General features: G+C 34.2%; 1 protein-coding gene across 1 annotated transcript in view; it reads left to right on the top strand.

Annotated features, from left to right (window-relative positions):
* The window catches only part of TBC1D19 (TBC1 domain family member 19), a 46669-nt gene that overhangs the window by 13398 nt on the left and 14531 nt on the right, over positions 1 to 18740 (top strand). The window contains exons 5-12 of the mRNA XM_017804926.1: positions 4247 to 4321; positions 5338 to 5401; positions 6342 to 6388; positions 8366 to 8476; positions 9286 to 9358; positions 10266 to 10304; positions 12771 to 12883; positions 18495 to 18569. Coding sequence (XP_017660415.1) covers positions 4247 to 4321; positions 5338 to 5401; positions 6342 to 6388; positions 8366 to 8476; positions 9286 to 9358; positions 10266 to 10304; positions 12771 to 12883; positions 18495 to 18569 — 597 coding nt within the window. The remainder of the gene's footprint in view (positions 1 to 4246; positions 4322 to 5337; positions 5402 to 6341; positions 6389 to 8365; positions 8477 to 9285; positions 9359 to 10265; positions 10305 to 12770; positions 12884 to 18494; positions 18570 to 18740) is intronic.

The raw sequence follows: 18740 nt of genomic DNA, 5'->3' as shown, positions 1-18740 counted from the left end.
ACTAATTGTGTTACTTTTACAATCATATTTGTTGTTTATTCCAGGAAGTCTTACCTTGCTGTCCTGGTTTTCAGTCTTTAGCATTTGGGGAGAAAGATTGTGTTAACCAATTTTTCTTGTTCTTGTGTGGTGTGAAATGTAATGCCACAATTTGCAGCCTGATTAATGCAAACCCCACAGAGCTATATTTATGTGTATGTTTGTCTAAAGCAGTTTCACTGGTTATTGTTTTACAAAAGTGTATACAATACTTACAGTAGCCAGTATTTTTAGCCTTATGTAGAAAGGCCTGTTATTTCAGTAGTTTAAAAATGAGAAGGAGAAGTCCTGTCTTTGCTAGTTCCAAAACTAGATAGCCCTGTTTCAAAGAGCATTAGTCATCCATGTCCTCTGGAGCGGGTTAACCCTGGAGGCAGCTCAGCCGCTCGCTCACTTCCCCCCAGCGAAATGGGAGAGAACCGGAAGGGCAACAGTGAGAAATCTTGTTATAAATACAGTTTAATTGGCAAAGCAAAAGCTACACATGCCAACAAAGCAAAATAAGAATACATTGACTACTTTCCATAGGCAGACAACTTTTCTTCAAGCTTTTTTATTCAGAGCATACTCAATTTTTATTAGGCACAGTCACCATTTATGATGCTGTTTCCATTGTTATGAGTTTGTTGACAATTTCTTTATCCTTTTCTATCTTAATTAATTTTGCTCTCCTTCAGAATTCTGGAAAGAAGGGTAATATTCCCTGAAAACCATCTTTGATATCAGTTATCGGAATGACTTTGAATCAGTAATTAAAAATATATTAGTATTTTTCTAGAATACATATTAAAAAGTTCATAATTAACCCTTCTCCTCCTCAAATTAGTTCTTTTTTTCTCATAGGTAGCAGACTGTAGTTTTTGTATTGTTTTCACTACCTCAAAAGAAAAACAAGATTTCTAGTGAAAAATAGAGCATTAATGGCAATAAGTAGTAATGCTGTAAGTCACAGACCTATAAAATGGTTTGGGTTGGAAGAGACATTAAAGATCATCTAGTTCTCTAGTTCCAATCCCCTGCCATAGGCAGGGACACCTTCTGTGAGATCAGGCTGCTCAAAGCCCCATGCAGCCTGGCCTTGAACACTTTCAGGGATGGGGCATCCACAACTTACTTTTCTGGGCATCCTGTTCCAGTGTCTCACCAACTCACAGTAAAGAATTTCTTCCTCATATCTCATCTAAACCTACCCTTTCAGTTTAAACCCATTCCCCCTTGTCCTATCACTTTATATGCTTCTGAAAGGTCCCTCTCTAGCTTTCCTATAAGCCCCTTTTGGGTACTGGAAACCATTCTATGATTCTATGAAGTAGTTTTCAAATTGCAGTGCTGCCTTCCTCAGTTTCTGCTATTTTACTGAATGTTATCATTGTAACCATAGCAATCCTAGCAGTGTGTTTTCTTAGTGTTAAATTTCTCCATAAAACTACAGGGATCATCTTGTAAAATGTATTGTTACCATCAGTAAAATTACTTTATGAGCTCTGCCTCTGCCTTTCATTTCAGTCAAGGACAGTGTATTGTTTCTGCTCACTGTCCTGGAGAAAGGGAAGGATATCTTGCTTGGAAAGGCTGTATAACCCTCACACTTTTTTTTTTTTTTTACGTTTTGCATTTTTTTGAACACCTTTTACTGGGCAGAGTCTTGAAGGCTGAATTATGGCACAGTTTAGGACTGTCCATAAGAGTTTAATTACTAACATGTTGCATCCCCAGTGCAATAAGCATATTAATGTCTGGTCTGGCAGTTGTCTGTCACACCAAGTCCATTGCTCCTTGGAATGAGCTGCTTCTCAGTCTTTCAAAGCTGCCATCTACCTCTCCTGTGCTTCTTTTGTAGTTTTCATATCTTCAAGTATATCTGTGCTATTTTTCTCCCCCCCAACCCCCTCGTCCTCCCTTAATTTTGATGACATCAAGTGTACCCTGATGAAGTTTGCTATGGTACCCAACTGGGTGGGGAAGTAACCACTTCAGAAGGGAGAGTCACCATGCAGAAAGGCTTGGATATGCTGGAAAAGTGGGCTAACAAGAGCTTTATGAAATACAAGGACAAATGTAAGGTTTTGCATGTGGGAAACCATAACCTAGGAGTGCAGCACAGGCTGGGGAGCAACTCTATGGAAACAAACCCAGAGGACCTGGTGGCAAACAAGCTCCACATGAGTGAACAGTGTGCTGCTGTGGCAAGGAAAGGCAACAGGATGCTGGGTTGCATTAACAGGGTCAGCAGAGATAAAGATATCATTATCCCACTCTACTTAGTGCTTTTCAGGTCACATTTGGAATACTGTGTTCAGTTTTGGTTCCCACTCTACAAAAAAGATATGGAGGGCTGGAGAAGATCAAGAGAAGGGCCACAAAGCTAATCAAAGGACTGGGAAGCCTGCAATGTGAGGAAAGGCTGAGGGAGTTGAGATTGTTCAGCCTTGAGAAAAGAAGGCTTAGGGAAGACCTTATCCATGTTTCAGTATTTAAAGGATGGCTACAGAGAAGACGACTCCATTTTTGCAAGGAGTCACATGAAAAAGATGAAAGGTAATGGGGACATTCTGATTGGACACAAGAGGAAAATTTTTCACACTGGGAACAATCAGCCATTAAAATAATTTCCCCACGGAAGTGGTGGATTCTCCAACACTGGACCCTTTAAGATTCAGCTGGACAGGGTGCTGACCATCTTGTCTAGACTCTGCTTTGCCAAGAAATATTGGGTCAGATAATCCTTGAGGTCCCCATTCAACCTGGTGTTTTGTGATTCTATGATCTCGATAATTTCACTTTGATTTTTTAATTTGCTACTAACACCTCTTTGTTCTGTTTCCACTTCCTTATCCTGTATGGCTTAGTAGTCTTCATGCCTCTCATTTCTTAATTCTCTAGCAACAAAACCTCACTTCTCAGCAAAATAGTAAATGCTCTGTACTACTCTTTGAGAGATTAACCAGTTTGTGGCATGGTGTTGTCTAACTGCAGCATTTGTAAGGAATTTAACTATAAAAATATAGTTAAATAGAAATATTATGCAGAATATGAGAAAAAATAATGCAATTTGAAAAACATTCCTTACAGTCAAAACTCATTTCTGTTTTGTTTATGCAAGAGAAAGTGAAGGCATGACTTGACTGTGAGAAAAAAAGTCTGGTGAAAGTGAGCTATTGTGTTTGATGGAAAAAGGTATGAGAGTGTCTTGTAAATGGAAGCTAAAATGAAACAATTATAGACAAGATACATATTTTATTTTTTAACAGAACATTTGAACTTCTGCACTTCCCTTCATTCGCTTCCTGTTAATAAACTGCATCTTCTTTTGGACAGAACTTTGAGGAGCATGGTTAGACAGTAACTAACTGTAGTAGAACTTGTGTCTAGAGCAAATTATAAGTGATAAATAGAACTAAATGACATTAAGAGGAGTCTTTGCATTCATTTGATTGAGGCTTGACTCATCATCCACGGAAAACTAAATTAAATATAAAACCCACCAGTGGTGCTGTAATCAGGGAAGGAAAATCCTAAGTCAGTTGGAAAGGAAGTCAGTCCTAGTTGTCATTAACTTAAGAGGAATTAGCCACAAGTTGGGCACTATTGCAGCCTAATGCAATAGTCAGAAAAATCTGATTGCTCTTTCCACTTTCTGCTGAGGTATTGTCTACTTACTGTTTTCTCAGATTAGAGAACTGTTTCCTGAGCATTATGTTAGAAGAGCTATTTTTTTGAGCATTACAGAATACCAAATTTCTAACGTTTTTAAACTTCTGACAACATCGAAGACATGTTTTGTGGGGAAAGACCCTCACTCTCTTCAAATCACAAAGTGGAGAAGGCACTTGCTGTGCACAGTTGATTGAATTGCTTATAATTATTGGAAAAATTTGTTATATGTTGATCTATAAGGAAACTTGATCATTAGGCATATATGAAAATCAGTAATTGTGAAAAATACATGCTTTCTTTGACATCTGAAATATGAACAACTAAATTTTCTGGCTTTTTAATTGTGTTGTAAATGATGAAATCTATTTGATTTGTTGTTTTCATGTAAAGAAACATGTAAATATTCCCTTAATATTTTTTCAGATGTCAGCTAGTGACTCTTGCTATCCTTTCTTATACATGACTTCAGAGAGCTGCTTGTTATTACATGATAAATGCCATTTTCAGGAAAAATAAATTCTCTATAATTTATATTTTGTGTGTATTTTAGGGAAGCTGGGAGAAGCGAATTCTAAAAAGTCTAAACAGCATGTGCACAGAGCTCAGTATCCCACTAGCTCAGAAGGTAATTTTCTAATGTCAAACTGACTTTTTTTTTAAATTAGACCTTGTCTTGCACACTTGTAATGTTCATTTTACACATGGTTATCAAGAGCTGCATGTCTGATATCCAGACAATTTTAGTGCAGAATAATTAATATATGGATATGTCTTGTAATATTTTCTTAAAAGTAGTTATTTAAAAGATGTTTAGATAGATAGATATGGATATATATATATATATATATGGATAGTGGAAAAGAATGCATCGACTTAACTTGGGAGAAAATGAAGGCCATAGGTAGATTTTCCTCTTTGCTGTTGCAGTAATTATCCTCTTGAGGGAGCAGCACGTTGGAAAGCTAATTACTGCATTCATTGCTCTTCAATAGAACATTTTGTGTGCAAACTCAGCTGTGTAAGTTCTAGCTGTGCAGCCTGCGTGTGATATAGGTGTACTCTGTGTGCCAGAGAAGGCTGTAGTTGAACTGGTACATTAAGGGAGAGAGAGATACTGGCACACTGCTGATTTTGTTTGTCATTCATTCTGCTCTGTTTTGTTTTATTGGGTTTTTTTGTTAATTTAGAGGCTTTAGTTTTAAAGATCATGGAATTAGGCAGTAATGTTAGAATTTTTTGCTCATTCCCCTGATATACCTCTGTGATAGGTGGCAGAATGTCTATGGTTCATCATGAGATAAAGGATGCGCTGTGTTTGTTTTTCATGACTGCTGGGGAAGGAATAAATCCAACAGCTCTATGGAATGTGCAGTAAATCTTCAATAACGTGAAACTAAGTACTAAATAGCATAAAATTAGTTAATAAACACCTGAAACTATTTAATGGGCTCCTTTTTTTTTCCTGTAAGTGGAACCTGGGCTTCCTACAGTAGAATATACCTTCAGGCTGGGAAAAAGTTTTGAGCAAATAAGTTTGTGGTACTATTTTTTAAAGTGTTATGTTAATATATGCATATTTGAAATAGGCATGTTTTTATTCATACTGTTAAAAAAAGAAGTTACTTTTTGTGTGCCTTTCAGAGGCCTGTAAGTGAACAGAAAGAACTGCTTAATAAATGGAATGAAATGGGAACTGATGAGCCAGGTAAGGTCAAATAAATGTACATGCATTACATTTTTGTACATAGAGAGGTAGCATGCACGTCTTACTTATCAGTCAAAGGTTAATCTCTTCAAGGCAAACTGATTTCAATCTTTTTTCTCATTGGTAATTTGTTATTATGCATAAATAAGTATTTCATTGTTATTTGCTTCAAGTTATGGTATACTAGTATTGAATCATCACTGAGAGATTATGGTAGAATACTCCATATTCCAGTGCTTTATAGATTTATACAATTAGGACAAAGCTCCCCTTAGTGTTTAAACTTAGGCTCATAAAAAGAAAATGTTCAGAACTGTAGATAATTAAGCTCAGACTTTTTCTTGAAAAAGATAAAAATAACTGTTGCACAGAATAGTCAGTGATTTACTTTTGGAGAGCAAAACTAATTGTATTGCTAGTTCATATCCAAATTCCTTAAAATAAAGGATTTTTCAAAGGTGGTAGTTTCTATCACAGTACAACCTGTCTGATGGCAGATACTTTTCACGGATTGTTTATGACTACTCCCTAGTTTTTGTTTGACAGCAGTATGTGCAATTCAACAATCTAAGCTGTTAAAAAAATACCCTGCTTTTGAATATTGTGTCTCATGTCTAGGACTGGTTCAGTCTAAAGGCTTATGAGGATTAAGTAAAAGCATCCTATGAGTACTGTTCACTTCACAGAATCATAGAATGGTCCCTTAAAGGGACCTTAAAGAACACCCCTCCCTCCATTTGCTTGGGGTTTACAAAACCAAGGCACTATCAGTAGCATAATTGTGAGAGAATATGTGGTGGTTGTAGGCATGGTATCTGTGATAGGGTTATTTTGATCTTTGCCCTAATATGTTATTCAGATTGCTAGGTTGTGTTATAGATATGGGGTATGTTTTTTTCGTATTTTGGTTTTAACGTAGTTCATTGAAATCTCATTACAGATCTAAGTCTCTTCCGGCCTGTTTATGCACCTAAAGATTTTCTTGAGGTAAGCATTTATGAAACAATATTCAGCCACTGACTTGTATCCATTATAGTCTTTTATGTGAAGTGGGGAAAATAATTGTTAAGTGTATTTCATACAAGTTGTCCTTTATAGCAAGTGAAATTTGGGATATTTTTTATAACAGTCAATGTTTGGACAAAATGCTATTGTCCCTTTTCTTTAATTGCAGTTTTAAATTGTACCTGTGATAAACTTCTCTTTCTCCAAAGAACAGTTGGGGGCTAACTTTTTTCCTCTGAGAGCAATTCTCCAACTGATTTTGTAATTCGTTTTATGTTTTAAATTCCAGTACATTAAGCTGATAAATCACAATATGTGAAGCTGATACACTCTTTGGTGGTGGATTGCAGACCTGTATGCAGTTGAAATTGTAGGTCGTCTATGAAGACTGTAAAAAATCAAACATGAAACAGGACTGTGTGGAATTTGGGGGCTTTTGTCTGTTATCAGACTGAACCGTTAAAAGAATGGTAACTGTGGATTTAAACTCAGAAATTACAGTAATATTCATAATTTCGTGTGGTTCAAGCACAGACATCTGAGTAAAACAGAACTTGCTTTACCAGCTATGTCTAGAACAGGCATGGAATAATGGACAATAAACATGGCAACAATGAACTTAATGGTGACACAGTAGGAGATTTTTGGATTAAAATATGATTGGAAAAAATTTTTTAAATTGTTATCTGTATATTCTTTGAGTTATACGGGAAAGAAACCACCTAAAGCATGACAATAGTGTAGAATTCTGGAGTTAAGCTGGCCTCCAAATTTACGGAGTAAAACTTAGAAGTTTTACTGAATTATCAGTCAGAATTAATATGTTCACATTTCAATATGTTTCAGTGCAAATTTAGTGGAATATGCTTTGTAGTTGTAGAGGAGATTATAGTGTTTCTGACTTAAGTGTAAATTGTTTCATAGTTATGAATTGTGAATGCATTTCTGAATCCAACAATAAACTTTATATACATTTTATGACATTTCTAAAGAGCTTCTTTTGTTCACTTATCATAAGAATCTTGAAAATGTTTCATTTATTCTGTTTTCCATCACTATAATAACAAACAAGTTGTGTTTTAATCTTGGATCTATAAACAAACCAATCTTCTTTTTAACCTTATCCAATGACCCTCATGATCACTCTCTTTTTCCTTTTTACTGTTTCCTTTCCGGAGTTGCTTTAAATTTACAAGTCTGACAGTGAGGTTATATGGTATTAGAATACTTACAAGACTGAGAATTGTAGAGGTAGGATGTTATTAAAGAATTTCATAAGAGATGGAAACTCATGTTAGAAAGAATACTTGTGGTTCAACATCATATCAAAATCTATACCAAGGAATGACAGTATGGAAGACACTTTAAATTCCTTTATAGATTGCAGTTACTTATCTTGACATGATTCCTTGTCCTTTAAATTTTATACTTTCAATTTAGTAATTATTTTTGGTCTCAAGTGAAAAAAGATATTTAGATACATTGTTATTTAGTAAGAAATTATTTTAGTAGTAAGTTATGTAGCACTTTGATTGGAAGCTCTATAAGATGCCAGTGTAAGAATATGGATAAAAATTCTTTCAGAGAAAAGCAATATTGAAGAATATCCTGGATACCGTAGCCATCAGAAATATTCCGTTGGCATTTGAATAGCTTTGATGAGGAAGTAGATTTTACTTAAGACATTACTAGTTAGTCAGCACTTAATCCCATAAATCAAAAATTATTTCTGCCTTTTTATTCATATTTTGAATCTACTTTTCAAGTAGAATGTGTTTGCTTCCTTAAAAGTTTGAATCCTTTTTGATTTTGAAAATATTGAGATATAATTTAATAATTTGGGTCTATATATGTAAGTTGGGGGAAATGGTTTTGTGCTGATTTTACTATTTCTAATACTGCTGATGTTAAGAAGAGTTCTGAATGTAAGCAAGGAATGACAGAGCTACCATTTTTAAGGTACTGATGAATCTTCGAAACCCAAATTATGAAAATGGAGAACAGCCTAGTTTCAGAAATCATCTTGGGCTAATCCAGGTTCCTTTAAAAGTTAAAGATATTTCAGAATTGGTAAGTATATTTTTTCTTGTAAGGGGTTTCTGTGAGGGGTATTTTGCCTTTCTAATGAAAAAGATTCTAAGGAATAAGAGTATCATCATAAGTTTCTCCTTTTGAAGGTGAAAAACAATCTAAATATGTAGTTAAAATAAAAAAGTTTAATGAAAAATAAAACATAAACAGTAAATTATCTGCCAGTAGGGAAGTTTTGATTTTATGCCACACAGGTTTAATTTGTGCCAAAAACACATTTCTGTACACTTTATTCGTTTACTCATTTTTTCTGTACAAGAAACTTGAAATATGTACCTTAATTCTAAAGTTTTATTTGATCCTGTACAAGATCAGTAATCTGACAATGAATTAGCTTCTGATTTTCTTCTCAAAGTAATTTTAAGTCCCTTTATTGTCAGATTATAAATGAAAGGAAATGTTTGAGTACTAGTGTATTATAATTAGAAAATAGGAGAATTCTTCTTAATGCTTCACTGATGAGACTCTTGGGGATTTTATCCTGGTAGAAAAGCTTTCACCTGGGTTGGAAAAGAGCTGGGAATTAGAGATCCTTAACCTGATCTTTCATTCACCACTTTACTACATCCATGTCATAGTTGACATGCAAACTGGGGCCTATAACTAAACCTAGAGTAAGAATTGATGAGATTCTTTTCTTTTAAAACCTGACTCCACATTTCATATGCATTTAAAAAAACTTAATTTGGTTTAGAAATGATTTACATTAAGCCTTTAAGGAGAAATCTCTAGTGATTTAGAGAATTAAACATTGTTAATTACTTTTTTGTAATTTTGTTTCTTTTCAGAAAGAAGACTTCAGTGAACTAGGCTTAAATATAGGACAACTGGGTATTGATGATTCAGCACAAGTGCCTCCTGGTGAGCTAATGCTGTGCTTCAGTCATTTAAATAGAACACTAATGAGTAGAATACTTTGCAATTACCAAGTAATTTGTATTTTTTTCTCATAATAAACCATAAATATTATGATTGTAGTGATTTTCTTAGTAAAACACAGTTAATAATAGAAAACATTGCATATATGAAGAGTCAGTTTTGGCTAAGATTGAAAGTCATCACCAGAAGCTGAAAATACATTAATTTCAGTATGTTGGAACACTTCAGGATCTAGAGAACCACACTCACTGTTTCCAAAAGTACAGAAAATATCAATAAATGTTAAGCCAACTAACAGATAGGCATATATATACACATATATAAAAAATATCTTTTATTTGTATATACATACCTAAGTATATTTATATTTTATCATATATTTGTAAATATATATTTAATACAAACACACACACAAATGTATTTTAAATAACTACTTTTAAGAAAATATTACAGGACATATCCATATATTAATATTCAGTATCTTAAATAGTGCATAATTTCTATTGGTTTTCCATCGATGCATCTATGCCTGTAAAAGAGGTTTTAAAATGGTCTTTCCATACAAAAATGGAAATCACTATAGTATCAATATTATTTTCAGTATTCTTTTTAAAAGGAAACTTACCTAATTGAAAATCTAAGTTCATGTAGTATAGTGCTGCTTTGATATTTGTGTCCTTCAGACAAGAAGAAATCCTGTAGTATTATTTCCTGTTAGATTTTGAAGGAGAACTTTGATGCTGATGCAGGTTAATTTTTAGTGATGTTAGCAGTACATATCAGCTGAATTTAATGGGATGTAATAAAAATATAAAATACATCACCAGCTGGAGTACCTTTTTTTTTTCATTTATTTTTTGCCATTCTTTTCTGTGTCTGTATTTTCTAGAGTTCTTTGAAAATGAACATGTACGTGTTGGACAAAAAGGTATGGATCTGTTTTTATCTGTAATAAACTGTGAGTAGTTAGGAATGTATTTAGTAAATTCGTATCTTAATTTCTATGTACCTTTTAGAATTCTAAGAATTTAGACAGGCTAACACAAAGCATTGTCAGTAATACCATTGTAGTTTAGATAAGACAGTCAGTAATACTGTTGTCATTTAGACAGAGACAGAAAAGCAAACATTTGCAGTCTACCAGTAGCTACCAGATAAATAACTCTGCAGATATTTCATTAAAAATGAAATGGGAAGCACAGAGACATAGCTTTTTGGTGATAACTTAACTTATGCTGCTACTGAATTTCATTTTAAAATCAAAATACTGTGGATTCCCATCTCTGCACACAAAGTTCTCATCAGTGTAATGGGATTTATGTCTGTGCGTCAGAATAGAGTCTTTGTAATGACTATTTGCAATTGCAGAATATTGCAATACTTTGCCACTCTGAAAAATTCGCTCATTTGTCTCCGCATCCTGCTTTTTCTGAAAAGGTTCCTGAGGTTCCTGGGTTGTTTCAGTAGGTTAAGAATTAACCAAAAAAAGAAAAGAGAGAAATATTAAAAAAATAATAATTTCATAGCTTAGGTTTGCTTATAGAAGAAACATACAAGGAATAGTTGGAATCCATCAATATTTGCTCCTTACTGTCTCTTGTGATTCCTGCTAAACATTAGCACCATCAAAGGAAAAAGAGAAAGGATACCATCTCAGAAGTACTCCCTTCCCTCTTTTATTTGTTGCAGTAACAAAAGAGTGACCTTTCTTATTTCTTCTTTTGTGGTCATCTTTCTGTCCTTCATTGTAAGTTTTCTGATTCAAGAGCACCTCATTAGGTACCATCCACCTCTCTGTTCTTTTCCCATTGGTCCAAACAAATTACCTCTCTGAACTCCCTGAGCCATCCATTCAGCTCTACACTGTAGTTCTTATTCTTATGTCCTGTCTGTATGGGGCAACCTCTATTAAGGAGAATGCCTTAGTTTTTCTATATGCAAGGACTCAAAATTTTGTAAAAATGTAAGCTAAGAGTCTTGACCATAAACTGAAATCCCAGTTCATTCAGTGAGAGTCCTGCTGCATGCTCTAATGGGTGTTAATTATGACTTTGGTTGCCACTGATGTAATGATTTTGCTTTTATATTAGATGTATTGCCAAGTCTGAGGATTTTTCTTTGTTGTACTTAGCAAAACTACATTTTAATATTTTGTTTCAGAAAAAAAATAGGATAAACACTCATGGACACTGAGATGAATCACATCTAAAGTCTTTCTAAAGTTTTTTGGAGAATGTAGGAATGTTTTTAATTTTTTTATTTTTGCCCTTCATTTAGAAAAAAAGGATCACAAAATGTCTGTGTTAAAGCTCTGCAGGTTAAACAGAAAACTGGCAAACTGGTCTATTCAGTATTTAAGAGAAGACAAGAATGAATTAGATAGATTTTTAATTCCAAACCTCATCCTTCTAAGTCATGTCAGGGCAGATATTGTGAATATTGAATTTACTGATATTTAGAAAAGCAAGTTGTTTCATGGAGACTTCAGAAAAATCAGAGGATATGGATTTGGAAACTTCTGAATACCGGCACAACACCTACCTGATGTTTAGATAATACCACAAAAATTTCTCCGAACTCTCTTTCTGTTGTAAAAAACATTTTGAGTATGAGAGTACAGTTAATCACGTAACCTTGGAGGGAAACACTTTTGCCAGATTACAATAGCTAAAGATGTGTATCTCTCAAGTGTATAGATATAAGTAAGGAGTGAGGCAGTCTGTCCTACAGTACGTACAGTACTGTATTCGGTATGAGACCCTTGTGACAGAGCAGCCTGAAGCTTCACAACAATGACCCATCTAAGCACACCTGTCAACAGTAGAGTATTTGTTTTATGTCAGTATGAAGGGAAATCAAAATCTTTTGAAAAACAAGGTCTTTATCCTCCAGAGTACACACACCAAATGAGAAAACATGATAGTTCACTCTGAAATAGAAAGTTCTTGCCCCACAGTTACCTGTGAAGGTACTTGTATAGTTAACATGAAAACAAGGGAGACACAAAAAAGCCAGAATGAGTGCCAATCTCCTATTTGAGCTGAGATACCACTCATAATTAACCAGGAGTATTTTGTGACTGTGTATGACTGTTTATTCTGCGTGATGCCTACTAGCTGCAACTAGCCTTGATATAATCATGGATACGTACTAAGTGCTTCATGGATACGTACCTTCTGTTTTGTGACAGAAGGTAGTACAGCCTTGCTTATTATTACCAGTGGCCTTGTTTCCCAAGGAACTACTTAATTGCATTGTGGAAACCAGAACTTTTTGGTGTTTTCCTGTTAGCTAATGCTTCCAGCATGGTAAACCATTTTTTAAAGTTAAAAATTAGGGTATTTGAAAGAAGTCTTACACTATATCAATGCTTTACCTGTTTTGTTTCTTACAGTTTTAGCAGAGGAAGACAGTGCTGCAGCTCAACAATATGTTCGTCAGGGATGCCCAACAGCACTCCGAGCTGAACTGTGGGCCCTCATTCTTAATATTTCTAATCAGCCAGAGGTAAGGAACAAAGTGAGAGTAAAGTATGAAGACTAGGTGAGAACACAAAAGTGCAAACACATATCTTCTAGTGATCTTTTTCCAGAATAGAAATGCTCTACTGAGTTGTCACAGAAACTGATAAACATTATGATGTAAAAAAACTCTGTGCTGTGATGAAGTCTTATAGGCTCTTGCCTAATTTTTTAATAGATGTATAAGCAAAATACTGTAGAACAAATTATTCAATTGAGCTGGCTGGCTCCTGAGGTTTTCTTATATGATGCTGACTTTTTCAGAAGGAGGCAAGAAAAATGTCCTGGAAAGAAGACCTCTCCTATTTTTGCCAAGTTTTATAAAAAGATGTGTTATAAGTTTTTCCTGGTTATTTGAACCTTTCATCATATGCATGTACATATTTTATAAATTGCTTCATATATTATTGCATATACTGTGCATGTGTACAATCAAAAACACTTAGAGAGGAGCTAGTAAGGTGTGAATTGTTTTCATACTCTCTTGTACAGCAGCAGTTTTTCATAGTACCTTATAGTTGATGCAAGTCCTCAACAATGAATTATTTTCCAGTATCTGAAGCCATGCTATAGTCAATATATCTAATATACCTTAAAAAGTTAAATCCCTATTTAAAATATTTGCAGAACTGGGAAACCTTTGATGCAAGGCTTTTATTGCATCATTAAAAAATAACATGCAAAAATACATATAAGTTTGCTGATAAATGTGAGAATTTTGCAGTCTCATGTCCTTTGAGGGTGTAGCCATTTTCTTGTAATACTGGGGGTTTTTATTGGTAACTACATAGTACACTCATAAAATTTTGCCCATAGAAACAATTGTAAATCTTACTCATTGACAGCTTACCTAAGGACTTCAAGTTATTTGGACTGGTATTAGAATGACTTAGTTTATTTGTTTTTGAAAAGATAAAATTGGCTTTTGTTTCTAGTAAATAAAATACTAATCTTTTTGTAGAAGATGTTGAAGTAATAATGAAATACTATACATCTTACTTAAGATGCTCAAGACTAGATTTAAGCTGTGATAGTTTGAATTTTAGAAGCCTTTATCTTTTTGAGAGCAAAAACATTACAGGTGTGAAATTACTGTTATTGGCTACATAGCATCTGCTTATATTCTGTTAAATGCTTCATGTTTTAAAAGCATTTTTATCTTCACATGAAAAATGAAATAATTGAATAAAAAAGCCAGGTATTCTGTCTTGATTACTGAAAGTCAAGATAATAATCAGAAAAATGATAAATTTTTCATCTTATGTTCAGTTAAAGCATGAGTTGTTATGAAAAAATACATTTCCTGAAATACATATGGACAATTTTCTATGATTATATTTTTTAAAGAGAAACAAGTTATGTCTGGCTGTTAATGTATTTGTCAGCCAAACTGTTATGTCCTTTAAAGTTCAACTCTAGTTCATAGCTGATTGTACTATGTGCTTAATATGTGCATGATCTGCTGAATTTCGTATCAAACACTTCTTTTCTCTACCTCTTTTGAATAATTTCTCTGCTGGAGTTGAATTGTGTGGTTGCAGTCCTTGCTTGCCTGTAAGATTTCTGATTTGCAGTTTAGGCTTTATTACATTTATAACTGTATGAATTTCTAACTCACATGAACTGTGCATTTCCTTTCTTTAATGTAAAACGTTATGAGGGTTTGGTATGCTAGCATCCAATATTGTTGTTTGGAAAATTTTATTCAGTAAAGCTCTGTATAAAGCCAATATACAGCCAGGCAAGGGATGATATACAATCTGGCATCATAATCATAAAACTGATAAACTGTGAGCTCTCTATGCGGGATTATTTAGAAATGCGGAAACACATTGCCTGACAATGAATTGTTTGTTAGTTTTCATTTGTAATGGTACATTTTAGAGGAACTGTGTTAAAAGAGCGTTTTTGAGGTTGCAAAGACAAACATTTGAAAGGTGAGCAGTGTCACAGTTAATATTGTCTGTGCAAACAATCCAATTTGCTGTAAATATATTTTTATCATATGATCTTGAATCACACAAGTCACAATGATTTCCTGTGGGATGTCTGCCTCATTGCACAAAATGGATGGCACACACTTACTGAGAATCTGTTTAATTTTTTTTCCCTTCTGTTTGGAGTATTTCACGATTATTTATTCATTGCATACTATTGAAACAGTGCTTCGAAAAGAATTTGTTCATTATCTGATGGGCTTTTTCTTTTCCCATGTAATTTTTTTGAGTTAATAGGTTGCAAATCTTAATTCTGAAAATTCCATTATGGAAAAATTAGTAATGCTTTACTTTACTACTGCTTTTACTGAATGTAGTTTCTGAGGTTTAAAAACTTAATAATAGGTGAGGGAGCATTATGTATATCTGTGCCTTATCAGAAGTGTTTTTTAGATTAGAATCAGTAGCCAAAGTTCCCCATCCAAACAACAGAGAATCCAGCAGCAGTAATGCTCTGTCATCTTCTTTGACTGGAGAAGGATGTACTTTACAACTAGATTTCACAGGTCTCTGATAAAAGGAGAAAAAATGTTGGACCCTCCTCAAGGATTTACCAGGATGAAGTTCCTTTAACTCTTTTATCTGTTTTCTCTTTGTGTAATCTGATTAGGTTTTTCGTTTTGTACTTGTTTCTGGTGCTGCTGTTTCAAAATCTAGAGCTCACCTAATTAGTGCTGGTTGCCATTCTTTAGGCTTCAGCCCATTCCCATAAATCTTAGTGTCTTTTTTCTGGTCTCATCAATGTCAGTCTTTCTTCATACTCCTGTTTCTGTGCTTCACCCACTCATTTCTTGTATTAGATTTGAGAGGCAAGTGTAGATAGTGCCATCACATGGCTAGGGGAACTAAAAATGATTCATGAGCTGCCTACAGTTCAGCAGTGAGAGTGCAGCTCTAGTGTGAGGGATTTCATGACACGACACAGGTGGATTGTGCCTACAGAGAGGCTGCTGAGTAATCCAAACTTTCATTTTAAAGAAGATGAATCACCAGATTCTGCTTAAAGTAGCTTTGCTGGGTTCTGTTGAAAGGTACTGTTCTCTCTTGCTTGTAAGCTACTTTGAGCTCCCTTAAGCTCTCAAGTGGGTACTGTATGAGTGCTGGGGTGAAATTTTGGGATGTGGCTTTGTAAGGTCAAGAGGGCTGGCCACTGCAAGCCTGAAGTGTACTTTATTTCAATTTGGAAAGATTTGGAGGTGTGGTATAATAAAATGTATAATTTTGAGAAAAGCTACAGTCTATATAAAAATGTAACACATTTGTAAAAGGGAAAAAGTTTACAAATCAAGGCTATATGAAGATTTGGCAGATAAAGAAATGATGAATTGGATGAAGATGATAAGACTTTGGTTTTGTAAGTGAAAATATTTTAAATAGCATAAGAAATGTAATATGGTTTTGGACATTCCTGAAACCTGCTATAGTAGTGAGTTATCTCATCTGGAGAAAGAAATGCAGCCAATAAACAGTAAAAGGAGATTTTAATCTTTTTTGAAGCCTGAGTGTGGCTCTTAAAATATTCTTCCCTGTGTCTTATGACACTGGAGAGTCTTATGTCTTGAAAGTAATTCTGTGACCAATCATGTTTAGGATTCAGATCTAAGGAATAAATTTATTAATGCAGCATCAATCACAAGCCTCTGGTCTTATTAAGACACATGGGCAAGATCCTCTTGTAGCCAAGTTGTGGCTGAAAACCTGGCATGATTCCGAAGCGCACTGTGATGGATTGTTTTCCATCACAACAATCACAATTTAAAAGGAACTGGATGGCAAGTAATGAGCTAAAAGCTTTATTCTTAGAATAGTTATGATTGAGTTTGCTTTGCAAGTCCTGTTTCAGTAATTTCTGGTGTGTTTCTCAAACATTTTTGCATGAGTTCTAGTTCAGGTGGACAGCTTGCCTTTCTCTTCATCTTAGAATTATAGAATGGTTTAGGTAGGAAGGGACCTTAAAGATCATCTGGTTCCAACCCCTTGGGCATGGGTTTTGGTTTGGTTTGGGGGTTTTTTGGTTGGTGTTTGGTTTCTGTGGGTTTTTTTTATTAGCTTCTTGTGTTTTAATATAGACAGTCATTTGAGATGGCCAAAAAGCCTTTAGACATTATTAATTTGGTAGTTTTACACTTGATTAAACCACAGTATTGATGCTTTAAAGTTGCAACTCAAGTATTAGAGTAGTTCTCTGTAGCTTTGCAGAACAGAATGTTATGTTCATACTGCAAATAATTTACGTTTAGTAAATATTTATGTATGATCCTTTCTGAAGTAGTAGTACAATATTTATACCTCCCCTTTTTATTTCTCAAAAAACATATTTTCCCCGTGGTAGTCATACTTAATAAATACTTAATATTTATAGGACTTAATAAATACTGCTTTTGTCCTCATTTCAACTAAACAGTTAAATAATATATTAATTCTAATAGTTTCTAAGTGTATACTATTCACTGCTTCTTAGTTTTAGATTAATACAAAAAACAGTTAAAATGTTCCCCAGACTTAATTTTTTTCCCATTCTCTCCCTCTCAAAATTTCATCTTACTTCCCATTTGTTCTTTAAATCCTTACTTCAGACTTGTCCATTTGCCAAAGAAATAAGCAGTAAACATGTAAAGCTTGGAATGTACAAGTATTTGTGTGGAGTCCATATAGATACCTTGAACTCCAAATAGTTTTGTGAAGTGGGAACGAGCTTCAGGAAAGCTGATATAATTTATCAGTTAGTTCAAATCCATCAGAAACTGTTAATCAATTGTAGGCATAATGGCAGTGAAGTATTTAGGGATTTGGGAGTTACATGACGACAGTGCAATATTTAATTCTCTTTTTTTTTCCTTTGCAAGCTCTTACTAAGAAGAAAAGGATAGAATAAGTGAAAGCAGAAAAGTGTTTGTTCTGCTTCTTCCCCATCACTTCATCCTTGTTTATGTTCTATAGATGTTCAGGAAGTAATTGGAGTTTAAAAAAGATCTGAGTTCTTTGTACTCTTCACAAGATTTTTAAAATATTTATCATGTCATCTTTGCACAAATTTAGGCTATTCAGAGGTTAGTATTAGTTTAATGTCAAACATCTGCAGCAACTCCCTAATGCTCGAAGATAAGACAGAACCTGTTGTTGGAGAGGTGCATGAAAATAGAGGGTAACAAAGAAATAAAGCCTAATGATTTTGAGCATTGAAAAGATGTAGAGAGAACCAAATGTTGGAAGATATGGATCCTTGGTTTGAATTAGTCCCTTCATTCTAATTTTATTAATTATCTAAAGGGGAGCTCATTTTATAATGTCTCAAAATCCTGAGATTAGCTGAGTTGATTAGAGCCTGGTGCTAATAACAGCAAGGTTGTGAGTGCAATCCCCATATGGGCCATTCACTTAAGAGCTGGACTCGATGATCCTTGTGGATTCTGTGAATTTTGGTGACGTCTTAATTCTTAGGGCTTAAACGAATAAACCATGATAGAATGCTTCTTAAATATGAAGTGATTTTTTTCAGCTGAATACATGCTTTTTTTTTTCAAATGCTGAAAATTGAATTTGTTAGTTTAAATATAAAGTCGTGTCTCAGACTGATGATGATAATATTTTTAATTTTAGGATATATTGTATTATGAACAGCTTAAGTCAAATGTGATTCAGCATGACCTTTTAGTGGACAGCCTGATTTACAAGGTAAGTAGTTCACTAAATAGTGATTGAACGATTTATATACTCATCACTCTGGTATCTTCTTGTTTGGGTTTTTTTAACAAGGAAAATATTAGATAGTTTGCTTTTATGGAAAGTAAGAATAACTAGTGTGAACTTATTGTGAACTCAATCCTTTTGCCTGATTTGTCTCTT

This window comes from Lepidothrix coronata, unplaced genomic scaffold (genome assembly GCF_001604755.1).
Source record: "Lepidothrix coronata isolate B3197 unplaced genomic scaffold, Lepidothrix_coronata-1.0 Scaffold0, whole genome shotgun sequence".
Lineage (NCBI taxonomy): Eukaryota > Metazoa > Chordata > Aves > Passeriformes > Pipridae > Lepidothrix > Lepidothrix coronata.
This window is presented reverse-complemented; position numbering and strand designations above follow the sequence as displayed.